At 37.9% G+C, this 27540-nt stretch overlaps 1 protein-coding gene and 1 long non-coding RNA gene across 11 annotated transcripts in view; one reads left to right on the top strand and one right to left on the bottom strand.

Moving 5' to 3' along the window:
• The window catches only part of LOC122438164, a 29804-nt gene extending 3536 nt beyond the window's left edge, over positions 1 to 26268 (bottom strand). Inside the window, exons 1-5 of one of the 6 annotated variants that reach the window (XR_006268465.1) lie at positions 26221 to 26268; positions 13608 to 13729; positions 12154 to 12208; positions 8444 to 8526; positions 4236 to 4388 (exon numbers count right to left, since the gene is read on the bottom strand). This is a non-coding gene — a long non-coding RNA (uncharacterized LOC122438164). Of the gene's footprint in view, positions 1 to 4235; positions 4389 to 8443; positions 8527 to 12153; positions 12209 to 13603; positions 13738 to 24957; positions 26137 to 26216 lie in introns of those variants that run through there. The other 5 variants (XR_006268464.1, XR_006268463.1, XR_006268461.1 and 2 more) reach the window with 5 other exon arrangements.
• LOC122438161 lies at positions 14091 to 22524 on the top strand. Of its 5 annotated transcripts, none has more exons than XM_043462763.1 (6): positions 14091 to 14224; positions 14968 to 15037; positions 16566 to 16610; positions 17412 to 17530; positions 18259 to 18776; positions 20227 to 22524. In XM_043462763.1, the coding sequence occupies exons 4-6, from the start codon at positions 17440 to 17442 to the stop codon at positions 20266 to 20268; spliced, it is 651 nt and encodes a 216-aa protein (XP_043318698.1). In that variant the 5' UTR covers positions 14091 to 14224; positions 14968 to 15037; positions 16566 to 16610; positions 17412 to 17439; the 3' UTR covers positions 20269 to 22524. The 5 variants fall into 5 exon arrangements, 4 of the variants coding, with proteins under 4 accessions (XP_043318698.1, XP_043318702.1, XP_043318699.1 ...); XR_006268459.1 differs by having other exon boundaries at positions 14137 to 14260; positions 17412 to 17460; XM_043462764.1 differs by having other exon boundaries at positions 14137 to 14260.
• Positions 26269 to 27540: the final 1272 nt, after the last annotated feature.

Here is a 27540-nt window from a genome sequence, read left to right as displayed (position 1 = left end):
CTAGAAACTCAGATTCTAGTTAAAATCAGATCCAATGAAAAACAATGGAGAATTTAAGATAAAAACAAAATAAATATGTTAAGACCAAAAGCGTTTGTTTATATTATCTGTAAGCAAATGGCAATGAAAATGGAAAGATACTCATTTATAATAAAGAGTATAATATTTTTATAGATAATTTCAAAAAAGAAAACAAAGGACATATATTAAAAAAACCTATGAATCTTATTCATAGACTACTAAAAGACATAAAACAATATTTAAACTATGGAAAAATACACTGTGATCTTGGATGGGAAGAATTAATATAGTAAAGATGCCAGTTCAAAATTATTCAATAAATTTGAGGCACTAATAAATAGAACTTCATCAAGGTTGGTTTTAGAAATGGATACAATGATATAAAACTCCACTTGGAAGAATATATGTCTGAAACAGCCAAGTTAGATACAGGAGAGTCAGAAGCTATGAAATATGCTTTACACAGCAGACTATAAAGTCGCTATAATAACATCAATATGGTATCCATAAAAAATAGAGAATCTAGAAAATAAATGTGTGTATATGAAACTTTCATATATGGTAACATTAGCTACTCTGTGGGAAAAGAAAGACTTATTTATTAAATAGAGATGACAATTAGCTGTTTAACCAGAGGAAACTAAGTTGGGTCCACTCATATGTGGGAGAATTAATATAGTAAAATGCCAATGGTCCACTGTTAGTGCTGTTCAAGGCTGTAGCCACCAGGCACAAGTGTTATTTACATTTAAATGGAAATTAATCTAAATTAAGTTAAAAATTATGTTTCTCAGCAGCTTTAGTCATATTTTAAAGTGGGGCTAGTGTTTATTGAGTAGTGTAGATTATAGAAGGTTTCCATCTTTGTAAAATATTTTGTGGATAGCAGAGATTTCTCTCTTTTTCCATATAATACTTCAGTTCAGTTCAGTCGCTTAGTCATGTCCAGCTCTTTGGGATCCCATGGACTGCAGCACGCCAGGCCTCCCTGTCCATCACCAACTCCTGAAGTTTACTCAGACTCATGTCCACTGAGTCTGTGATGCCATCCAACCATCGCATCCTCTGTCGTCCCCTTCTCCGCCCACCTTCAAACTTTCCCAGCATCAGGGTCTTTTCAAATGAGTCAGTTCTTCACATCACGTGGCCAAAGTATTGGAGTTTCAGCTACAGCATCAGTCCTCCAATGAATATTCAGGACTGATTTCCTCTAGGATGAACTGGTTTGATCTCCTTGCAGTCCAAGGGACTCTCAAGAGTCTTCTCCAACACCACAGTTCAAAAGCATCAATTCTTCAGCTCATCTTTCTTTAGAGTCTAACTGTCACATCCACACATGACTACTGGAAAAACCATAGCTTTGACTAGACAGACCTTTGTTGGCAAAGTAATGTCTCTGCTTTTTAATATGCTGTCTAGGTTGGTTATAATGTTTCTTCCAAGGAGCAAGGGTCTTTTAATTTCATGGCTGCAGTCACCATCTGCAGTGATTTTGGAGCCCCCCCACCCCAAAATAAAGTCTCTCACTGTTTCCACTGTTTCCCCATTTATTTGCCATGAAGTGATGGGACCAGTTGCCATGATGTTAGTTTTCTGAATGTTGAGTTTTAAGCCAACTTTTTCACTCTCCTCTTTCACTTTCACCAAGAGGCTCTTTAGTTCTTTGCTTTCTGCCGTAAGGATGTTGTCATCTGCATATCTGACATTATTGATATTTCTCCCAGCAATCTTGATTCCAACTTGTACTTCATCCAGTCCAGGATTTCTCATGATGTACTCTGCATATAAGTTAAATAAGCAGGGTGACAATATACAGCCTTGACATACTCCTTTTCCTATTTGGAACCAGTCTGTTGTTCCATGTCCAGTTCTAACTGTTGCTTCCTGACCTGCATACAGGTTTCTCAAGAGGCAGGTCAGATTGCCTGGTATTCCCATCTCTTTCAGAATTTTCCACAGTTTGTTGTCATCCACACAGTATATTATTTATAAACTGGGCTTCCCTGGTAACTCAGCAGGAGACATGGGTTCAATCTCTGGGTGGGGAAGATCCCCTGGAGAAGGAAATGGCAACCCACTCCAGTATTCTTGCCTGGAGAATTCCACGGACAGCAGAGCCTGGTGGGCTACAGTCCATAGGGTCACAAAGAGTCGGACATGACTTAGCCACTAAACAACAACAGTTGTTTTTAATATTCACATAAAGATAAAAATATGAATATAAATATGTGTACATGTACATTTAGTAGTTCCCTATTGATTTAAAATTTAAAAATAGAAGAAAATCATCAAGGCTACATATATATAATATAGGGATTAAGGGGAAATTTTATAACATTACAGAAGCCCAGAAAAAATAAATTAGATGCATTTGCCATTAAAATTATAACTTTTGTATACACACTGATATCAGTATTAGTTAGGGTTCTTGGTTGGAACCAACATGTTCAGAAAATCGATTTGGAAGGGAAAATGCCCAAACTCTACTGAGGAACTACTTTTGAGAAGATACCTCTGCTGCCCCCGTAGGACATTGAAGCCACGGTTCACTGTCTTGCTTTCATCATTTCCACCTTAGAGTTATGTGCAGGTTAGCCGCAAGGGAACCTGGGAAAGTGAGTTTCTGCTTTCTAGTTTAGGAGACAGATCTCATGAGTAGAAAATTATCCACATACAGAAAGAGTGGTCAGTAGATCTTAGAACTGCCACAGACATGACAAACGTTCACTACACTAACAAAGTCAGAAGACAGATAATAAGAATTGCAAGGGAAAGAAAAGGTTGCAACACAATGATGATGAGTGTTTAATGTCTATAATACAGGAAGAATCCTTACAAATTGTAAAGAAAAGGACAAGGTACTCAATAGAAAATTACATCAAGGATATGAATAGGGAATTCACAAAAGAATAAACTCAAATTTCCTGTACTTAAAATAACAATGTAATATTTATCACTTTACCATCACCAACTGACAAAATTTTTAAATTTCAATAAACCTATTGCTGGTCAGTATAAAGGAAATGATACATTCTTTGCTACTGGAATGATAAATAATTCCCATCTTTTTGGAGAACAATTTAACAATGCCTTTAAAAATGTAAATAACCACAGCCTAGAAGCAACCACATTCTTCAGGAGTAAAAACACCACAGTATAAAAATATACATATGAGAATGTTCACTGTCTTTTTTTTTTTTTTTAGAGACAAAAATCTGAAAGCATGAATGGCCTTCAACTAAGAAAAAATTATGATACAGTCACACTATGGGCTATTGAGAAGCAATTAGAAACCACGAGTAAGACCTATGCCATTTGTCTTGGAGTAATTATGACAACAAGTGGTTGAGTGAGAAAAGCAAGATGCAGAGAAACAATCAGAACAACACACAACATACACTATAAAAAACGGCAGGCACTGAATTTTTTAAAAGAATCCTCATGGGGGAGGGTGAATTGATGAAGGTGAAGAAAGGGAACAGAGAAATAGCAAAGCAAACAAACAGAAACAAATCTTGCAAATTAAAAACATAACCAAAAATCTCATTTCCTTTACTTACCTGAGTTATGTATATACTTGCTTAACTGTTTCTTAAAACATCTCTAGACTTTAGAAATGTCTAAAATATATTCTTAGGTGAAAAATTATTCAACAGAGTAATATGTAGAGAATGAGTGCATTAAAAAAAAAGGTGTGTGTGTTTGTATATGTTTTTACCAAAAACATTATACATACCTGTTTATTAATTCTGGTTTCATTAGAAAGGGTAGATTTGCAAAGCAAAGAATGGTTACTTATTATACTAATCCAGTTAATTTCAAAATTTACAATGCATTAAAAAACAAAAACTTAAAAATATGTTAACATTCTAAAATATACTATAAAGGGAATAAGCTGTATTATGATTCAGGGAATAATTGGAGACCACTGATTGAGAGGAGGCCTTTGGGAGAGCCTCTCTGGGGACAGTGTCTGAGCTGAGACCCGAACGATAACAATGAGCTTTATTGTGGAGAACTGGACAAAGAATTTTCTGAGTCCACAGGCCTGATAGTTCATCTGAAGGGCAGAAAGGAAGCCAGCTGCCTGCTGTGTCGGGGACAAGTGGATAGGTTTGTGTGGGTTAAGGTCAGAGAGGCAGGGACTTGCAGACTGCCACTGGTAATAGTCTGGGTTAAACCACTTCTGGTAGCAAATAGGCTAAAGTACTTACAATTTAAAACCTTTTCAACAACTTCAAACTGGAGAGACTCCAGCCCTTGATCACTAGACTCAACTCAGTTCAGGTGAGTTTGAACTTGGATGGTGCATCTCACGTTGCAGACTGCTTCCAACCACAGGCAGTAGGACCTTGTCTCAGTCCATGCTGAAATAGAACAGAAACAAAAGCATAAACTAAAACAAACTTTTCCTCCCCACAGGTTGATAAAGAAGCACTGTTATAAGCCCTGGAAGATGTTTGGTTGCTATTCTCAAAGAGGTAGGAAACAATTTAAACATTTTGAAAAGAAATGAGTCTTTGTATGTATTTTACAGAAGAATTCTCTAGTTTAAAACCAGAATTACCCCAGCTTTCATGGTTAGTTATGGATTGGAAGCAATTAATTAAGAGTTAGACAGGAAGGTAGGCGACTGCTGTGATGTTGCGGGTGGGAGATGGTGTCTGGGACCACGCAGTGGCAGCTGGACTGGAGGACAGAAAAGGGAGAGTCTGGAGGAACCATCAGTGATTTCCGGTTTCCTTCCCTTTTCTTTCCCTTTCCTTCCCTTTTCTTCTTTCTTATTGACATAAGAACTGGTACATTATGATGACATCTATTGAGATGGAGATAATGGGAGAAGAAAAAAATCAAAGGCAAAAATCAAGATTTCTGTCTTAGTCAAATTTAAGTTTGAAATGTGTATTATAAAAAAAATGGAAATAAAGTTCATAAGAGAGGTGTGTGTGGACTAGAGGCATAATTGGGGGAGTTATTGGCACACAGATAAAGTGTGTACAATCATCCTGGTTTGCCCAGGACTGTTCTTGTAGGGCTAAAAGTTCTAAGATTTTGGGGTCCTCTTACTCTTTGGAAGACTGGGGTAGCTGGGGTACCATCTCCCCATGGTGTAGATGGTATTTACACCACGAAATTGGAAGAGCTACCAAGGAAATAAAACACAAGGATCGCACCAGGCAAGTATTAAGAGGAAAAAGAGAATCTTAGAAGAGCTAAGCAGTGAGGTAGGTAAGGACAAGACAGAGAAGCCTCAAATATCAGGAAACCAAAGAAGAGAGAATGTTAGTCGCAGAACACTGGTGAATGTCAAGAGAATGGAATAGCAGATTTGGTAAGATGATGGTCTTAGGTGACTCTAACAAGAATAGATTCTTGGGAGTGATGGGAAAAAACTTACAATGTCATTAAGTTGAAAAGTGAATGACAGGATGTGAATTGATAAGTACTAAGAAAGTCATCCTGAGTAGCTTTGCAATGAAGGGGAGCAGAGAAATGGGCAGTAGTTAGAAAAGTTTGGAAAGAGTATTTTGAGGAAGTAAAACTCCTATGTAAGTACAGTCAGATTGCCAGGCAATTCTGTATGAAAGTTTTAAGTATCTGTATGAAATGTTAAATACCTGGATGTTTTTGTTGTTGTTCAGTCGCTAAGTCCTGTCTAACTCTTTGTGACCCCATGGGCTGCAGCATACCAGACCTCCCCGTCAATATCTGTATAAAAATTTTAGCACAAATGTGAAGTGGTTTTATTCCTCCTAATTGTTAATCTACAATTACATTTAGCTTCTCAGATGCTGGCATGAAAAAAGTTTTTAAATGCTTTCAGCCAATGTTTACATTTTTCAAGGGGAAGATGCTAGAGAAAAAAAGGCAAACAAGGTAAAATACTTAAAAGGGAATAATTTAAACTAGGAAACATGGATTAAAAGCCTGGTTAAAGGGGGAAAAGGAGACACATGTAGGTTGGAAGAGACTGAAAAGTAAAGTCAATGGTTTAAATGTTTCATTGAAGTTGAAGAATTCTTGCAAAATGAGTACCTGAGACTGAAAACTGAATGAACACAGGTGGCAGCCAGAGAAGGGAGTGACTGGTTTTAAGACTTCAGGTATGGTGAGCTACTGCTGATACAACCAGCATCACTGGCTGGGAGGGGGCGGAGGAACAGGTGACTGAAGGTAAGGAAGGGGTCTGACAGGCAGAGGAAATAGTTCATCCACATGCCTCCTAAAGTTACCAAAAATGATGGCATGAATCAAGATGGAGAAGAAGAGAATGAGTCAACAGTAAATTTAAGGGAGTAACTGGGTCAAAATATGAGAATAAGAAGGAGACGCAGTGGGTGGTTTAGTCTGGTGGTATAAGCCGCAAATGGGAGGGGAGTGATACACAGCCAGTGCCTTAGCTTCTTCTGGTCCTGTGCTACATGGGGTATAATAGGAAAAAAACAAAACAAAACAAAACATCCTCTGTGTCAGACAAGGAAAACGGTATCATCAGGACCCTAAGGTAAGGAGTTAAAGATGACGTTCAGTGAAGAGTTGGAATTGATATGGATCCTCAGGATAACATAGTCTTAGGATTGGCTACCTAATTGTTCAGGGCCCAAGGCAAAATGGAAATGCAGGACATCATATTCAAGAATCACACACATACACACTCCTATGAATACTATTCAGCCATGAGAAAACAGGAGATCATGATATGTGTGACAATATGGATGGACCTTTAGGTTTTATGCTAAGTGAAAGAGCCAAGCAGAGACAAATACTGCTCTGTGTGATGTGATATATATATATATAGATATATGTGGAATTAAAAAACAAAACAGTAAAACTCATACAAATAGAGAATTGAAAAGGAGTAGCCAAAGGCTGAAGGCTGGGGAAATGGGAAGAGCTTGGTAAAAGGGTATCAACTTTCAGCTGTTGGGTGAATAAAGTCTGAAGATCTAAAGTGAAGCAGGGTGACTGTAGTTAACACTGTAAGGTATAGTTTTGAATACTTAGCATTCTCAGTCATCTTTCATGTTGCTACTTTCTAAAGAGGAAAGACACTTCATTCTTTAGGAAGTTTCTAGACATGGATTTTTGCCATGTTGATGTTTGCAGTGGATGAAGTAGAAGCCTCAGGGCATGAGATGACTTCTACTTCATGTAGCCAATCCTCGAAACCCACATTTCAAACAAGTGTATAGTCAGAAATCATTTGAGTAAGTTATCTGATAAAAGTTTACGAAATATAATTGGGTAAATAAAATCATTATGATGGTGCTTTCACAAAAGAAAATAGTACTCATATATGGATGAATTTTTACACATTGAAAAACTATGCCCCTTGGACAATTTTGTGATCGAATTTCTTAGCACTACATTTTGCTGTGGCTCTATACCTAAGGACTCAATGATCTCACCATGAATTACTTGGTGTGTGAGCCAAATTGGTTATCTTATTTATGACAGAATCTCAGCTTATTCTTTGTCTCCAGATACTTTCACACTGTTGTGTGTGGGGGGGATTGGGAGAAGAAAAAAATGCAATTAATTTCAGTCAAACTGATTATTTACAAATCCTTTTTAAAAAAGACACAGCTGGTTGAGTGATTTATTGGCTGACGTAATCTTTGTGCTTATGGAAATATGAATTGATTAATGCTCTCTGTCTAAACTTTGCTTTTGTTTTAATGGACTAGTAATAAATAGGAATTTTGGTCAGTTTGATGTAATCCAAAGTAGAAAACAAAGGACAAGTAATGAGTAGGCCTCCTAATTTTTTTTAAGGCACTCCCTGGAGTAGAGGATTTCCTTTCCAGCTATGCATTCTAGATGACTGTATCTGTTAGCACAGTTGTATATGTGACACCTTATAATGGCACAGCTAAGTTAAAAGTAGAGAAAATACATTCAGACTCTTTCTAGTTTTAGCATTACTGAAAAAGGGAATTTTTCTTTGATTATATTTCTTAGTTAACAGAATTATTTTGCACACAACACATTTCAAAGAATTTAGAATACACTAAAATATACAGTAGTGCCACTGTATAAACTGTATCTTTCTATTATCTTCATATCCACCTTCTGGAATTTAAGTTGAATTTTAACTGATAGAGTGTATTTTAGTTGGCATTATGGTCTGAATTATATTCCTTTCAAAATTCACATGTTGGAGCCCTAAGCTCCAATATAACTAAATTTGGAGATGGGGCCTTTAAAGCAGTAATTGGGAATTCCACGGACAGAGGAGCCTGACCGGCTACAGTCCATGGGGTTGCAGAGAGTCGGACATAACTGAGCAACTAACAGTTTCACTTTACTCTTTTAAGGTTAAATGAGGTCATCTTGGATCAATAGGACCAGTGTCTTTATGAGAAGAGGAAGAGATTACAGGAATGCACATGAACAGAGGAAAGGCCATGTGAGAACATACCAAGAAGGCAGCCATCTGCACGCCCAGGAGTGAGGCCTCAGAAGACACGAGGCCTGCCAGCACCTGGATCTTGCACGTCCAGCCTGCAGAACAGTGAGAATAAAGTTATGCTATTTAAGATACCTATGTGGGGTATTAATATTTTGTTATGGCAGCCCTAGCAAAGTAATATAGTTGGAAACTGTCCTGTGTTTTTTAATTTAGTCCTAAAAATAGGACTATCCTATTTTTAGAACTATCCATTTTTAGAACTACTAGCACACAAGATAATAAATGAGTCTTGAAAGAAATTCAATTTGGGAAATCAGACACATTTTCATTTCTCTTAGTTTAACATGTTATTTAGAGCAGTAAAGACTTCCACCTTTACAAATCACTGTTTTGATCTTATCATCAATATTTGTTGTAAAATATTAGAAAACATAGGACAAAAGAAAATCACAATGCCTTATCCTACTAAAATAGTTTGATATCTCAACATAGCCAGTAATAAAAAATGGAGGGGTTAACTACAGAAACTAATTTAAACTAGTGATTTTAAATTTAATATATGAATATCATTGTCATTAAATATACTTCATATGTACCTACACACACATAACAAACAATTTGAAAGCTATCTCATCAAATTCTGTTGAATGAATTTAGCATAATTCATGTAACCAATCAACTGTTGTTGGATAATTAGAATGTCAAATATTTTTAGTAATAAACAGGACAAATATGATAAATTCTCTATGACAGATATTTTCAAAAATTAACTTATACATATTTTCAGCTGTCTGTCTTCTAAAGCCTTCTCTTCTCCCTTCCAAAGAGGAGAAACTTTGTTTTGGCAATTTAAGGCTTGGGGTTTTGGCTGTGCTGATCCAGGAAATGGATGAATTAGAGCACTGTTTAAGTCTAAGAGGCTATATTAATTCACTTGAGGAAGACACATGCAAGACAAGAAAAAAGTTGATCTGAAAAGATGGAGAAAAGAGGTGACAGAGAAGAAATGACCAGTGCTTAATTATATTAAAAGGTTTTGGAGAGTTTTAATAGAGAATCAGAGACAGTGGGAGTAGCTGCCCAACTGTACTGAGGATTTTAGGGAAGATAAATGGAAGAAGAGGATTTTTAGAAGTTCTGTGGGGTATGACTAAAATACCCTTCATAAGTCCTTTTGAGAACTCTTACAATTTTCATTTTTTAAGTATTTTTGAATATCAGATGTTTTCTTTAAAATATAAAAAACACTGATTAAAACCACCACAAATGTTATGTATTCATTTTAATACATAACAGGGATCTATCTATCTATATATATGTGTGTGTGCGTGTATACATATATATATGTATACAGTTAATTCTTGAATATACTCAATCTATAAATAACATGCCTCATAAAAAGGGTGTGCAAAATTTAAAGGTTTTAATCTATATTTTTAAACTGCTATATAAGAAATCTCTTTATATCCATTGACAGTATTTAAAAGTGCTTGTTTTCCTACATTACTTCAGCCTTGCCAACTGATAAACAATGATGTCAAATTATTTTAACTTTCATTTTTATTAAATGTGTGTAGATATTTTCTCATATTATTTCTCTGTCTCTCTCCCTCTCATATAAATGGCTGGCCTATAAATTTTCTTTGTAATTAAAGGTTGGATAATATCTCATGAAATGTATAGTTTCCAATATTTATAAGATTTTTTGCACAATATTTTCACTTTTAAGTGAAATGCAAAGCTTGTATGTTACTTTAAAAAAATCTAGTTTCAGGTAATGGTGCAGATGTAATGTTTTCTAACTACAGAATTTTGTTGTTTTAGAACTCTTAGAAAATACTTTTCTTAGTTATCATTCTTTCTTAGAATATGGATTATTTCTTCAGTTAAAAGCGTTGACGTTCAGATTCAATTTAACTTTCTTTTGGATAGATGTCGTCCGCCAGACTCCAAAACTCTATTTAACTTCAGAGGAAATTGATGAGTAGACAAACGCATTTATATTTTTACTTTTTCTTATTGCCTCAGTAATTTTAGATATGTTATTCCTTATTACTGTTTAAGCCTTAAGCATGCACCTATGCTCTTGATCAGATTCCCTTCTCCCTTTCTTATGTCGAGTAGTAAAATCTATCAACAAACTAATAACTCAAGACAAAACTTGAGAATCGCATTTAACACATTTAACCTTTTCCTCTACATTTTCTGTGAAATCCTATCGGTTTTATTCTGTATGTTTCTTTTTCCCGATCATGGCAAATAGTGCTAAGCACAGGCCCTTATTAGCTCATCATGATCTTTTTCATAAATGTCTTAATGCATCTTCATCATCTAATGAATTCCAGACTCTCTTAATATGGTACCTAAAGCCCTCTTGATCAGTTCTAGCTCTCTTGTCCAGTCTCTTCTGTCTCTCCATCTCTTCCATTTGTTTTGAGTGATTTGTGGTTCCCTAAAATTCAACATGCTTTATGCCTCTGTTCTTTTCATAAACTATTTCCTTGGAAGTAAGAGTCTATGATATGCCTTTTTCTTTGATTTCTTAAATTTAGCTTTTAAGAGTTAGTTTACTTGCCCCTTGAGAGCTTATCTGGTATGGGCCAGGTGCTCATGCTTATATATACATATATGTGTGTGTGTGTGTGAGTGAGTGACTCAGTCGTGTCCGACTCTTTGTGACCCCCATGGACTGTAGCCCACCAAGCTCCTCTGTCCATGGGATTCTCCAGGCAAGAATACTGGAGTGGGTTGCCATTCCCTTCTCCAGTATATATACTTTACAATACTTTTCCTTCTGCTTATGACCTTTCTGTATCATGATTAAGCTCTTGGCTCATTTTCTACTTCTCTTGTGATTAGAAGTAACTTTATGTATAACAGTATCTCATTTTCCTCTGTGCTTAAAATATTTTATCTAATAGCAAATATACATATATGTCTGTATATAGTAATATATGTATATATGCTATTAGGATATATATACACACACATGCATACACAGTAAGTAATTTTTGGACTAAACCAAATGCCACATATTCATTTCTCCTCTACTATGATAAGTGTAAGAAATAAGCTACTGTAATTTTCTTAAAAACTTGAAACAAGTTCAGAAAGTGTTTACTATTATACTTTCTTATTTCACTAGAGGAGGGGGAAATCCCTAACCCTTGGCTCCAAGTTTATATATTTAGTGTAAAGGGATGTATCTTATCAGTCTTATTAGTCAGATAGAAGTTCACATTCAAATCCATAAACTTATTTTTGTTAACTTTATAGAAAACCTCTATTTTATGAACCATCACCTGCCTTCAAATAATAGCATAACTTTAACCAACAGAGAAGAGACACAAGAAGAAAGCTGAAATATGGGGAGAAAAATATGGGCCCAAAGGGGAGAATGAGCTTCCTTGGCGGCTCAAGCAGTAAAGAATCTGCCTATAATGCAGGAGGCGTGGGTTTGATCCCTGGGAAGATCCCCTGGAGAAAGGAATGGCAACCCTTTCCAGTATTCTTGCCTGGAGAATTCCATGGACAGAGGAGCTTTGGGGGCTACAGTCCATAGGGTCGCAAAAGTCAGACACGACTGAGTGACTAGATTGAGTGACTAACACTTTCACACTTTCACAAAGGGGAAATGGAGCAACATAGGCTTGGAGTTCACTGGCTTTTGTCAGATCTTTGATAAGCTTACTGGCTTCATGCGGCAGGGCTGCACTCACCTCTGGATCCCACACAGCCCTTCCAGTGCCTTATCTTAGGGGTGGAGGGGAGCCTCTGAAAAACAGCGTGGAATAGAGCAACGTGACATGAGATTATGAGAATCTAAACTAATTATTAAGTTTGCTTTGACAGTGCTAAAAACCACGAGCTTTCATATACATACTTTTTCACATCATACATAGATATACAGAGAAATTGTAATTCATTCTATTATATTTTTTAATTATTTGTCATAATCTTGCTTGACCTGACTTAAATTCCTTAAAGATGGAATGTATAAATCACACTATATTTTTTAACTCCCTGCACATAAAACATTGGCTATGCTCCAGGTATCTGATAATTTTTAGTTTTAAGTTTAAAAAAAATCTTTTTTCCCTAATGACCATTACCAAGAAGTCAACAGGCCATCAGTGCATAGGTAATATAACCATGAGTTGTCTCCTACCTAACCAAGTTGGGGAAACAGCTAGAAATATTTAATAACTAACGGTGCTTTTCCCTCTCATTTGTATAATTTATGGCAGCAGAGAACTGGAGGATTCATGTGTGCTGTGCTTATTTGCTCAGTTGTGTCTGACTCTTTGCAACCCCATGGACTGTAGCCTGCCAGGCTCCTCTGTCCATGGGTGGAAGGGGAATGAAAAGAATCTTCCCTCTCCTACATTTGAGAGAGTCTGTGCCCCTGAGTCCTAGATTCTTTGCATGCAGGAGCTGTGACTCATTAGTATTTTATCCCCAGTGCCTGGCACATAGTAGGTACTTACAACATGTCAGAATAAGTTAATAGAGGAGAAAATTCTGTTAAGGAACATTTCAATAATTGAGTGAATGGACAGAATACATGTGGGAGAGGAGTTCATTAAATCAACACATGCAGGTACAAACTAAATTTTAGATTAGTCAGAACCAGAAACAACTGCTGCTTTGTGAATTTAAATTTAGTTAGACCTAAGGGAGTCTCACGGAGAAGGAAATGGCACCCCATCCAGTGCTCTTGCCTGGAGAACCCCAGGGATGGGGCAGCCTGGTGGGTTCGCGAAGAGTCGGACACGACTGAGCGACTTCACTTTCACTCATTGGAGAAGGCAATGGCAACCCACTCCAGTGTTCTTGCCTGGAGAATCCCAGGGACGGCGGAGCCTGGTGGGCTGCCGTCTATGGGGTCACACAGAGCCGGACACGACTGAAGTGACTTAGCAGCAGCAGCAAGGGAGTCTCAGGTCACGTCTGTTACCTGATTTTCACTTGTGACAAAATGACAAAGGAGTGACATTCAGTGATAACAATCGAGAAACTGATTTCCTTCTATTTTGGGGGGTAGTTTATTTCCTTGTCTTCTTCCTATTTTTAAATGCTTGCAGGTAGCAATATGAAGCAGAATCAGCACAATCTCTCAGTGTCACAACTGGAAAATGGGTTGACCATTGTAACAGCCACCATAATTACCTACAGGCTACTTTCAGGGCCCGCTGTGTGATGGACCGGACCTGGAAGCTCAGCTGTTGTCAGCAGCGTGGTAGGACCTGCTTGCACATATGCAACCACTGTGCTAGGCTTCCAGGCTGAAAGAAACTGAAACAAGGGTTTGGTGTTTTGAGTTGAGGCACACCATGAATAAATACCTAATGCTGATGTTAGTATTATGCCAAAGTCAGGATTCTGTTTGGATAATTGAACATGACATTCATTCTCTTACTGCTGAGTGAAGGAAGGTGGAAAAGTGCATTTTTTGCTTAACTGGGCCTATCACTTTGAAATTTAGCCCCCATCATCTGTTACACTGAGAGGGGAATGCTGGCATTTTACGAAACATATTCCCCCAAAATAAAGGAAATGTAGTTTGTAATGTTCAGAAGCCAGAGCGTTCGACTAGTCCCCTCATTTGTTTTTCAGGTTGTGCCTAAATTGGCTTGCAGATTTATCTGCCACGCATTGCACATGGATATTTTTGTCACCGCATATTTAACAACAGCTGTGATCCTGATGGGGATTCAGTTAACCAAAGGCCCCTCTGCATGCAAGCGGTCACCAGGCATCTAATGGGCTGAGGGCTGAAACGACAATAAAGTGAGCAGAGCCGCGCAGCTGCGGACCAAATGTCGGGTAATAACTAGCAGTTGGCCATTACGGGGTTAACTGCTGGTGTTCTGGTGAATGTAAAAAAATGTGGAGGTCCTGCTCAAAAACACAGCCAAAATGTGAATAGTTCCACTGGGTCAGAGTTAAAATGCTTCTGCTTCCTTTTCAACTGCTGATTATTTTCAGGATACCAATCTTGTGGGAGTGTCTAACACATATATTATTATAATTGTAATTTTTTTGATAACTATGTCATAGTTTTCCAACATGCTTTTAATCGAAACAAGGGATCATTGCAGAATTATCAGCTTCTTAGTCTCTGGGGTTTCAGCCACTAGTGCCTGTGCCTATATAATTTCCAGACTTGTTACATCTACCCTAGGAAGAATTTTTACCTATACTTGTTGAGTTGAAGAGCCATCTACTCTGTTGTTTTAAACAAATGAAATTGTATCACTGCAATGTCAGTCCAAACATGTGTAATTAACATGGAAAATATGTCTAAGCCATATTGGTCAAGATAGATGACTTCCTTGCATGACTTATAAACAGTTAGAGGCAAAAAGCCAGGATGTCAAAACCAAGTTGTATACCGCAAAGTTTTATCTGGGAGGACTTTCAAATTACAAAGGAAACTAAAGGCTAAAATTCAGCCTGCCATACTTTCTCAATAAGGAGGGCAGCTTTCTGGTATCTGTATTAAAATAATCCTCTGTCCTTCTCTTTGACAGGTTTTTTTACACTGCAAAGGTCAAAACAGACATCTTATTCTCCTGGAAATGTTCATCAAACAGTATAATGGTACATGTCAGAGCTTTCAAATTATTCCGGCTGGAAACAGGTCTCTAATCTCCTTTTAAATTTTATCAGTGACAGCGCACAGAATTCTCTTTGGAATTCTTTGATCAGCGGCCTAGGTTCTGAAAGGCAGAGTTTAGAACTCTGCCCCCTATGTGTTTTTCTGAGTCTGCTGGAAGCCATGAGCTTTGACTTTTTTCCTAGGGTTGTTTTCCTAGGTAGTGATCCAATAATACTATTATTAACAGGTAGCAGAGCCCATGGGAATGTAGACAACTTACCTGCAGGTGCTCTGTTCCTTTGCTGGCAAAAATGAGCTCACTCTGAGTATACCTGAAGAATCTTTTTTGTCCTTAAGTATAATGCACTTCTGTTTTTATGTCATCGGTGGCATCAATTATAAATTAAATGTGCCAAGAACCTCTGAGAAAAAGCCTCCTTGTGACTGACTCACATCCAAGAAGGATTACTTACTAAGGTATAAGTTAACTTAGGAAAAGAAAAATTGCTTGACTATAGCCCTACACAGCAAGACAGCCCTTCCCAGAAGGTATAATGAATTATCAGTGAAGAGGTTTGTAGACTTACTTATATGGGAAATTCTACCTCTGAGAAAGAGCCCTTGGTTCCATTCAGGTGCTATGCCAACAAGGTTCTTGACTACTTGGTTCGTGAAAGCTTGCTATTCATGAACTAAACTCATGTTTATTCTAATATTAAAGGCCTTGAGATGTGTAATTTATTCTTTAATTATCAAGCAGCTTGAGCTCTGAGTGGTATTTTCATACATGAAAGAGAGGGACAGTGAAAGCAAAAGAGGGAGAAAGGGAGGGAAAGAGGTCTAGGAATATTTCACTCTAGTGTTTCTAAAGGGAAAATTAATTGTCTAAACTGTACTGTCTTGAGGTTACCTGAAGAAGGGTATTCATAAAATAAGACTGCTTCCTGCTGCAGAGTTGTTTTCTTGTGTATTACATAGATTTTTTTTTTAATATCCATCAAGGAGAGGGAAGTTAATGTTCTGCCAGCTATATATACATATACGTATTCATGGGCAGGGAAAGTAAACGTGAAACACATGAGCTCCTGGGAAACTGAACAAAAACGTGGAAGGCCTCACTTGTCCCTGGGAATGTGGTAAAGCTAGGAGAGCAGAACCATCATCACTCCATCTTTCCTGGCTTTAGTCCCATGTAAGCATTCTAGAAAACCGTTCCTACCCTCTCTCCCTTCCACTGGGCACCTCTGATAAGATCCGACAAGACTGGCAGGAGACAGTAAACTGGAACAAGGATGCATTCCTTTCTGTCTTCACCCCACTGGGACCTCAGTATGGAGGATGAGACATCTATGTCAGCCCCGCCCCTCAATCACTGCAGCTTTGCAGCCCTCACTTTCATCTGGATGGACTGAAGACCTCACAGAAGAGTGGGGAAAGTATTAGGCATCACCAGAAAAGAACTTACCAAAAAAGGATGTGGGGTGCTACCTTGTAAGCCAAAACTCAGTTTTATTTTATTTTTTTTTTTAGGACTCAGGCTGATGCCAGTCTGGTTGAGCAACTGCCAACAAATCAGTAAGTATAGTCCAAGGGATTTATTCTCTTTTTTAAAGTTGAAGATGTAAGGTAGTAAATTACTTTAAGATATATTCTCAGCCAAAGCTGACCTGGGGATGTGTTATATAAGCGTGGTATATACCCATGGGCATATAATCACATACGTGTGTATCAAGGAATGAATCTGTCATCCTGCGTGTATCCAATCTCTTGTGAAATTCTGGGCACTGGAAGTTGGTAGCTGCAGCAACCACAGCATATGCTATAAGCATTTCAGCTATTAGTATCTGACAGTTGGCAGGTGCATTCAAGAATGACAACTCTTGGCAAGTTCCATCTTATCCTTGCACACGAATAATAAAGAGAAAGGAATACTTTCAGTCTGGCAGAAATAAGCAACAGGTGCTAAAGGCCTTTGCTGTAGTTTAACAGAAGGGAGTATATTAAACTGTGAAATAAGCAAACATAATTATAACATACTTATAATGAAAATGATGGCCCCTGGTTATTTCTTGTCTAGACTTGTTCAAAGACCCTGGGGCCAGCACACCTTAGGGGAAGGATTATTCTCTTTAAAAATAACAGAATGCATAAAATATTTAATAGTATACCCTTCATATAGTAAACCCTTCATATAGTAAAAGTCCTTCAGGGATTCTAAAATCTAAGGGCTATTTTTTCAGACGTGGAGCTTTAAGGGTTATCCCATATGTTCAGGGCTTGGAGGCTCCAGCATGTCCTTATCTAGAATCTGTTTGTCTATTCTTTAGCTTAAGGAGCTGAATCCAGTATTTTACTCTCTTCTTGCATTCATTCTAGGTCTTGAAAGAGATTATTTATTGCATCAATGCTGCTATTCACCACACATGTAAGATTGCTAATGTCAAGAGTAACTTATTCCTGTGTCTCTCCTGGTCTAGAAGCTGTCAATGAAGATGGTATATCCCAAAGTTCCTACAGCTTTGTATCCCTACTGTATCTTTTGTCTAATGCTTTGTTTGCAAAATAAGAATGCAATAGCATAATTTGACAATTGTAGTAAAAATGACTAATATATTTAGGCTCTGGAGTGAAGATTTGCCAAATTCAGAACTGTTTCAAAATTCTGCATATGTGGTTTTACCTTAATTAAATTTCCCAAGGCTGTTTCTTTTTCTGTAAAGTGAAAATAATATTGAGTTAGCCAAAAATGTCTTTCAGATTTCCCCATTCAGCGGATGGAAAAACCTGAACGAACTTTTTGGCCAACCCAATAAAAGCATTTAGTTCACAGGCTCTTTTGCGACCTGAGTTAAATAATGCATTTATTTGCCTTAGTAAAAGTATCATATTGTGTTTATTTGAATATGTTACTTTTATTTATGTTTCTTAGAGTAGATTTCATTGCAAAGAACTGAGTGGGAATAAGGGTGCTAAGAAAGATCATGTGATATTCAGACTTCTCTAGATGCAATTTCTCTGATAAACTTTCTTCCTGTGTCATGATCTGAGGCTTTGCTAATTAAAGTGTGCTTCATAGACCAGCAGCATTGGCATGGCCTGGGAGCTTATGAGAAAGGCAAACCAAATTGATTCACAGTCTGTATTTTAATGAGATCCCAAGTGATTTGTGCACTTTAAATTTGAAAAGCTCTGAGTGAGACAGCTAAAGTCCTTATCCTTGCAGACGTTCCTCATCTTACCCCTACGTTAATCACGTGGATTAATCATCTGCACTCGGTGAGCTGGCACAACAGGTGGAAGGGGACAGGGCAGAGGACACTCACAGGGGAGCCGCCCAGGGGAGGACCACGCAGTGGCCGTTCTCCCGGTGGGAGCGCCGCGGATCACAGACACAGCGAAGCACCAGACCTGGAGGCCTCTCCTCCAACACCTAGGAAGCAGACCCCACCCCTGACAGGCGCACTGACACCCGCAGAGCAGAGGGAGGCCCTGCTGGATACCCAGGCAGGCTCTGGTCACCACCACGCCAATCCAACTCCCTGCTGCAAAGTCCTGTCGGTCGTGTCCGACTCTGTGCGACCCCACAGACGGCAGCCCACCAGGCTCCCCCGTCCCTGGGATTCTCCAGGCAGGAACACTGGAGTGGGTTGCCATTGCCTTCTCCGAATGAGACTCCCTGGCAAGGGGATGATCGCTCAAGTCTCTGGACCAACCTCGCCCACCGGGGAGCAGACACCAGAAGTAAGAGGAACTACTTTAAAATTTCTGAATTGTCAAAGTCCTTCATAACAAATGACACTTTACTGATACATGTCATTTAAATTTTTCTGGTGCACACGCAGACCCCAAAAGCTGTAACTGGTGCTACCTCTTCTTCCCTCTCTCACCCCAGCACTTTCACACTCTCATCGCTTCATTCCTAGATTTTGATTGCCAGTTTCTAGAGAAACTACTAATATATAGGGCATTTCCTTCTTCTGATTTTGAAATTGACATAATATCTACGTGAGGCTTTGTGAGAGAGATGTGAGAAAGGTACAGATCATTGCTTCATTCCATAAATTACTTTTTTTATCCTATTAAATCGCTGATAGATTTATTTCTGCCTTGGAGAAAAGTTTAGTTAAAAGACATTTCAAGACAAGTTTTGATTATTCTTAATGAAGACAAATACATTCAAATAAATTGCAATTAGTTAATTCAAATTAATCATTTAAAAATTCAGGTAAAGATTTTTTTTTTAGAAAAAGATGGTTAGTGTAAGTTTCTCCTAAATAAATATATATACACACATATGTAATTATATATGAGATATATAATTATATATTTAAAAAGAAATAATATTTATATCTATATTATTTATATATTTTTATATGTGTTTATAAATATATATATATTTCTCTTTTGAATAATACTTTAGAGTTACATAAACAGTCCTGTGGTCTTTTTTATGTTTGACACTATTATTATTTCCGATTAATGGGGATATTTTCTATACAGATTTTTTTTCACTAAGAAGTTGAGCGCTATCTCATAACAAAGACAGCTTGAGAATGTGTGTTAACAAAGTCAAACACTGGAAATGAATTTCACAGTCCTCCGCACTGCTCATTCTCACCTCATGAATCCACAAGTGTCTATGAATTTGAAGGATTGCTGCTGGTGGATGATCTCACCTTCCACACTTCCATAGTCTCTGGTTACGCTTTTTCTCCTGTAAATGGCTCCCTGTACTTGGGGCTGCAGTGCCAAACTTTCTAGACAGGCGTAAATTACTGCTTTGTCTCCCTTCCCCTCCTTCTTCATTTATATTTCACACTGTATGACAGACCTGAAACGGCTGAGTAATGGATGGTGCTAAGGGATGCTGGCTATTGATTGTGCTTCCTTCGTGCTCTGGGTGTTTTACATGTCTGAAATAACAAACCGTATGATACTAGAGATCGAAGGACTTGAACATTTTCATTTGTAGGAGGGAGGCTTTGGTTTTATAAAAGCAGCTTCAAATTAGACTAATTGCTAACTGAAAAGAATGTCTGCAATATGTAGTCAGACAAAATAAGAAAAATATAGTAAGGCCAAAGTAGTAAAGTATACACTTCCTTTTACATAGAGCATTGAGTCATTGACTGAGCTGACATTCCTGCTGTAAACTCACTCATTTTCATAAATTTCTTTTTTTCCATTTTAGGAAGAAGATGGATGTTTATGTCATGCCAGCCCCAGTACCTAACCTACATCTTAATGGGAAGGGCAGTGCAGCAAATACTCTTCTTTCTCTTACTTGGTTCACTTTAAATTTATAGACTTTAAAACTATTTATCAACTAACTTCCTTCCTCCTTTCCTTCCTTCCTCTTTTTTCCAAAATAATCTTAAATTTTCTCCTGAGGGGAATACCAGTTTTCTCCTCACTGTTCATGTAGTACGTGCTCCCTACAAATTCTTTTTCACTGTAAACATAGAGGCTGCGGATGCCATTTTTTTAAAATTCAAAACAACTAATAGTGGTAAACTCTGTAATTTCTTTCAAAATATATTCTGCAAAATAAGTGCTTGACATTATATTGGAACTAAAATGCTCAAATTAAGAGAAGGAAGGAAATGAGTATTTATTCGAAGATCTACTATGTGCCAGAAGTTTTCTGTACATGAAATCTTTTAATCCTCATCACAGCAGTGGGTGAGAGCTGTTATTCTTTCCAATTTGTGTTTCAGCAACTGAAATTGAGACACTCGGCAGCTCACGCAGCATGCCATAGCTACCAAGTGACTTTCCCACTTTCTTATATACCAGTGTCCCCTCCCTTAATTTTGCAAATGAGACCCATGAGGTGCAGAGAGATCAGGGGGCTTAAACTGGTGTCTGAGTTTGAATTGGATAATAGGTCCTCTGACTCAGTTCATCCCACTAAGCCACTGGGAATACAAAGATGAGGGGGGAAAACTCATGAAATTGACCCTAAAATTAAAATTCACATGAAAATGTCTATAAGAAAATTTACCGTGTTCAGTTTTTTTGAGGCATGGAATCTGTTAATATATTTCCTGTCTGTTACTGAGAAGAAAAATCTCATGTGATTCCTCCTCATGTTTCTTTTCCTTTAGTGCCATGACTGTTATTTTTAAGGAATTTTGTATCTGGATGCTGGCAACACAACTTTCTCGTCTCCATGGCACTGGGGCATAGGTCAGATTGTGCTGGGCCAAACTCCAAATATATAGCATGAATTTTCTATTTTACAGCTATTAAGGCAAACTGACCTCAGAAATTTGTGCAACCGTTCAAAGAATGAGCCTTATCTTACTCTTATTGCTCTCTCTACCTTTTTCCTCCAACATCAGACCTGGAACACAGAAGCTACTCCTAGTACAGTGATTATTTTTGCACATGTTGCTCTCTTTTCCTCCTACCAGAGTTTCCCTTAGAACAAGAACTCCACAGTTGCTAAATAGACAGAGGTTGTGCATGGCTGTTACTATATTTACAGATGAGACAAGATTTGGTAGGTGAGAGGTTGGGAGAAAGGATTGAAAAGAAAGGTTCAAGGTTAAGAGTTCTTATACCCATTGCTCTGAAGAGTTGCTAAAAAAACAAAAACCACATAACAAAATCTGAGCGTCTTTCTCAGCCCCTGGAAACCTGCCCTAGAGGTGTGCACCAAGTGGTCTCCACATTCTCCATACCAGGCCAGCTTGCCTACTCGCTGTTCCTCAAATATACCTCATCCTGTCTCTTCTCTGAGCTTCTTAGTAAAAGGTTCCCTCTGATATAACTGTCTTCTCTTCCTCCACTTCTGCCAATCACATTTCTACACATCCCTCAACACTGGGTGTAAATGCTTCCCACTCCATGCAGGCCTCTCATGAACTGAGGGTCAGGAATCCCTTTTGTCCGTGACTGTAGCAGCCGGAACACAGATCTTCTGTAGCACTTACCACTTACTCTACTAAATTTGGAATGCTTTTATGTCATTGTATCTTCTTTATAAGGTTAACAATTATTTCTATATATCCAAAAGTATAATCCTCATTCCATTTTATTGTTTTTTCACTTGACTTCTAGGACCTGATGCTGTCTCAGTTTTCCTCCTCGCTCACTGGCCATTTCTTCTTGGTGTCTCGTTCCCTCCCTCTATTTGGGTTCTGGCTTATCAGTCTGGACTCTTCACTATTTAGTAAAGCTTCGTTTTGGCACTTGATCAATACCCACTCACTCCCAAGATGATCTTACAGAATTTTACACCTTTAAATATCATCTCAGTGCTGACGACTCTCAAATACATGTATCCAGCCTGGACCCTGACCTCAGCTCCAGATGGTTCTCCCCACCTGTGTGCTGAGTCATCTTCATTTTGCCTCCTCACTTGGCATCTCCCGTGACATGTGTCCAAAACAGAATTCCCAGCCCCTGCCCCACTGCCATCCCTCAAAACTTGCTTTACCTCCTACCTTCTCTTCTGTAGTAAATGGCAACTGACATTTTAGAATCACTGATTCATCTCTTTCTCTTAATTTATGCATACAGTCTTTTAGCAAATCCTGCAAATCTCAAATATATATTCAGAATCTACTTCTAGTCATTTCTTGTCTATGACCCTGATCCAAGCCGTAATTATCTCTCATCTGGGATACTCAGTGCCTTGCTGACTGGTTTCTCTGTCTCTACATGCACACATCCTACTGTGTGTGTGCGTGTGTATACAACAGGGCAACTATACTGATTTAGGAATAATTAGAAGGTATTGCAAAGCAAAAGAAACCATAAACAAGATGAAAAGACAACCCTCAGAATGGGAGAAAATATTTGCTGACAAAGGATTGATCTTCAAAATATACAAATAGCTCATGCAAGTCAATATCAAAAAAACAACTCAATCAAAAAAATGGGCAGGAGACTTATATAGGCATTTCTCCAAAGAAGGCATACAGATGGCCAACAACAAATGAAAAGATGCTTAACATCACTATTAGAGAAATATGAATCAAAACTATAATGAGGTATCACCTCACAGTGGTCAGAATGGCCATCATCAAAAACATCTACAAACAATAAATGCTGGGAAAGGAAATAAATCCTACAATGTTGATTGGAATGCAAACTGGTATAGCTACTATGAAGAAACAGTATGGAGGTTCCTCAAAAAACTAAAACTAGAACTACCATATGACTCCACTATCCCACTACTGGGCATAGACCTGGAGAAAACCATAATTCAAAAAATGCATGCACCCCAATGTTCACTGAAGCACTGTATACAATAGCCAGGACATGGAAGCAACCTAAATGTCCATCAACACAGGAATGGATAAAGAAGATGTATTACATATATAATAGAATATCACTCAGCCGCTTTGTCCCAATAGGAACAAAATTGGGTGGACCTAGAGACATGGATGGACCTACAGAGTGTTATACAGAGTGAAGCAAATAAGTCAGTCAGAAAGAGAAAAACAAATATGTATATTAATGCATATACATGGAATCTAGAAAAATGGTACAGATGATCCTACTTGCAAAGCAGAAAGAGACACAGGTCTAGAGAACAAATGTATGGATACCAAAGTGAAGGGGGAGGGTGGGAGGAATTGGGAGATTGGGATTAACATATGTACAATACTGATACTCTGTATAAAACAGATAACTAATGAGATCCTACTGTAGAGGAGCTCAGGGAACTCAGGGCTCTGTAGTGACCTAAATGAGAAGGAAATCAAAAAAGAGGGGCTATACGGATAGCTGATTCACTTTGCTATACAGTAGAAACTAACAACATTATAAAGCAACTATACTCCAATAAAAATTAATTGAAATAAATAAGTAATTTTTTAAAAACTTAGATAATGTTTTCTCTTATTCAGCCCCTCCAAAGGCTCCCATCTTGCTCATGGTAAAAACAAAGCCTTTTCAGTGGCCTTCAAGACCTACTATAATTTGGCTCCCTGTTACCTCTATGAACTCATCCTACGCTTTGTCCCACTCTAGGTGTTCAGTTACGGCATCACTGGCCTCTTCTTCAAGTGTTCCGTGTTCCTCCACTTCAAGGCCCTTGTTGTTCCCTCTGTTGAGAAAGATCTTCCACAGCGAACTATATTGTTTGCACCTTCATTTTCTTCCCAATCTTTCTTCACCTTTTCCCATTATAATCTTGTTTCCCCCAATACTAAGTTCCCTGGTCATCCTATTTAAAAGTCAGCCCACCCCCCAGCACACTCTATCCCCTTTCCTTCCCTGCCTGTTACTGGTGTTTGTCTCTGATTTTCTTTGTTTTCATAATCCACCTTTCAGATCGTGCAAGAGGGCCTGGCCCAGAGTGAGTGCTCCATCAACATGTTCAGATTTGTTGAATTAATTCCACAATGCCTTCTGCACACACAGTAGGTGCTCACTATTTTTTAATCAACAACATGAACCTCCAAATTATATTTTACACCAGAAAGGGGTACACAGATTTTTTCCATTTCATGAATTTTTCAGTTAACAAAAATTGAAAGTGGTTGTATATCAGAAACAGGTGTGTTTCATCTGTATATAGTAAAACACTAAGTTTCAAAGAGTGGAAAATTTTGGTCGTTCATAGCAGAAGGAACTATTGAACCAACAACAGGTTCACTGAGCCAATAGCCATGTTAAAAGAATATAGACAGTGCCATATAACTAGGGAAATGCTCATTCAAATGCTTTAAGGGTGCCTTTGATCATGTTTAATTAAAGAAATTTAAAAATGTACTTTTCACTTAAAGTTATCTTGACACAACCACAACTTAGCATTGTTTTTTCAAGCATAAAAGCCAGAAAAAGATAAAACATGGTGGCCTTCTACTCTAAACCCCATAAATAATTTATACCCCACCCAAATGAAACAGTTAACAATAAGACATTTCTGAGTGAAAGGAAGAGAATTTGTAAGAGCCATTCATACCGTAACAGATGTGCTGTCTTGCTTCAGCCTTATTTTATATTTTTCCTTTACCCTTTCCTCTCATTGACGACCCTGTGGCATAAAGTTTCATTTCAAAGATTTAAAATAGGACATGGAATCCTTAAGAGCAATTGCACAGAGCAATCTATCATGAATTTTGTGACTCTTATACAACATGCATAGTTTCCCTGGGACCAAGATATTTTTGCCCTCAAATTGGCCCAAATCCCCTATACAACGTCATCCTCCTCGCCCAGAAATACTGATAGAATGGAAATAGATACCACTCAAATTTAAAGAGTTACTCAATTCCAATCAAAAAAAAAAAAAAAAAAAAAAACCTACTGCCAATCCTCAGGGGTCACTGAGTTTAGGATCTAGAGATGGATATTCTCATCTTCACTTGTCAGAACACTGATCTGCAAAATGCTCTAGATACGATTTTGAACTGCCTAAGCAATTTTCACCACCTTCACTGTAAGCGTCTAGAGGATTTACTGACAAAAGTATACTGTGCATGTATTTTTAAAAGCACTAGATTGGCAAAAATACCCTGGATATTTGAGCATAGGCTCCTTTGTCTCTTTTCCTTAACCCTGCCAGACCTCCCTAAGATATATGCCAAAGAGAAGCCCCCATCCTCCTGTGTCCATGATGAATGATTTGGGAACAGTCCAAACAGTAAGGGAGGGATTTAACATAGTTTTCTTGACTCTAGCCCCATTTATTTATGAGAAGGTTGTGAGGAGATTTGCAGGGAAAGTAAAATATTCCATAGTATGGCTTTCTATTCAGACCTGTGCTTAGGAATAATCATTGCTGTCACCGCTTTAATGTTCAAGAGGGAAAAAATACTTCTGTAGCCCACATAGTACAAAAAATAAAAATAAAAAAGCAGTCCCGGGGAAACCAGGAATTGTGCAGACTGATAGTTTGATTCTTTCTAGCTTATTTTATCATTATCCTCTGCTCTAAAACTTTACTTTTCTTTAAATTCCATCACACTTAATCTATTTCTGTTCTCTCTTCTCCAGTTGTGTGTGTGTCTGTGTGTGATAATAACACCCACAGTACTTCATTATTCCTCAGAATACCTTCAAGAGTAAATGCCAAATAATCTGTCCATTTGGTAAATGATGAAACCAAAACACAGAAAAACGTTCAATAACATTGATAGGGAAAGAAACCTAATGGCAGGGAGAGCCCAAGTGCAAACTTAGATGCACACCCGTGACTTCAAAACCTTGTAATCCCCATACCTACTTGTCCCCTTTTGTAAAGGAAGAAGCTGTACCGCTTGCCCGCTGCCACTGTGTCATGTAAGTAGTTGTCTGAAAACTCAGTCTTAAAAACCATCCAAATGGTATGGAGCATTCATAGATAAACCAGGTAAAGGGCTATTAGGTGTAGCCTACAATTATAAAGAAGAAAATAAGATTTTTATTGCAGTTACTCCATGCTGATGTGGGTCTATCCTATTAGCCACAGCACACGACAGAATAAATTAGCCTGAGACTTGTCAGGCTACCTTTAGTTTTCTATTTAGCTCTCGAAACTGTAAGATAATCATCCAATTTGGTTAGTGCCTCTCTGAACCTGTCCTTCAAACCTGCCACTCTTTCTCCACCATTCATTATTTCCTTGTAAATCTCAAGTAGCCATCTCACTTGTTACCCTTTACACTATTTAATCATTCTATAATACATATGGCCAATTGCTAAACTTAACAGTGGAAGATCAACTGGGGAAGGAGCAGTGGGGAGATAAATGCATTTATTGTCATCAAGTTGGAAAATTATGACCATATGCATAGACTGAGCCAAAAGAGCAGAAAATTCCCTTTGTCTCATTATTCACCCATTGTACTGTTTTTTTTTTTCCATTTATTTTTATTCGTTGTGCTGTTTTAAGTTCCTTTAGTGGCCAAAGGGTGACAGAAGCAATATGTCAGGTTTTTGCTGTAAAATGTCATCTAAAGGCAAGAAATAGACCTGTAGGACAGATAGAATTCTCCACTGAGCCATGGGATTTCTGATAAAACTCTATAACCAAATAAAAAATATCTGTGACAACATTTATGTGAAGCAATGGTGCCATTCTTTGGCCGGTTTAGGTCATCACAGGTGCACGTTCTTTGTCGTATTTGGAGATATATCCCAGTAGACGTTTGGGAATCTGTTTTGAATTTAAAGTGGAAGTCCCAAGACAGATCTGGCAATTCTTTCCAAACTCTCTTTTTCAGAGAAAAATACACATTGTGGAAAAACACTGAAAAAATAGACTGTTGTTCAAAAATAGTGTGCTATGTGTATGTATACACAAAAACACAGTCTCTTGATTTTGATAGATTAATTTTCTGTGACTCCTCTGGATATGCATTGGGCCCGCCCATGCGTTGAGAAATATGTAAATATATTCCATGAATATGAAACAGGAGTTTAGCAATGAGCACAAATAGCAAACAAAGACTGACAATCAGAGGAACCCAAATTCCAACTCAATATTGGACAAGTTACACTCTGATAAAATGGTTGTGATAGTATTTTAAATATGCAAATTCATTACCTGAGGAACATCAGTTCA

The sequence above is a fragment of the Cervus canadensis genome, chromosome 3, assembly GCF_019320065.1.
Source record: "Cervus canadensis isolate Bull #8, Minnesota chromosome 3, ASM1932006v1, whole genome shotgun sequence".
Lineage (NCBI taxonomy): Eukaryota > Metazoa > Chordata > Mammalia > Artiodactyla > Cervidae > Cervus > Cervus canadensis.
This window is presented reverse-complemented; position numbering and strand designations above follow the sequence as displayed.

Coding starts and splice junctions, on each gene's coding strand:
- LOC122438161 (XM_043462763.1), top strand. CDS start 17,440: ATGCTGCTATTCACCACACATGTAAGATTGCTAATGTCAAGAGTAACT. Junction 17,531..18,258: donor AGAAGCTGTCAATGAAGATG/GTATATCCCAAA, acceptor TTATCCTTGCAG/ACGTTCCTCATCTTACCCCT. Junction 18,777..20,226: donor CCGGGGAGCAGACACCAGAA/GTAAGAGGAACT, acceptor TTTCCATTTTAG/GAAGAAGATGGATGTTTATG.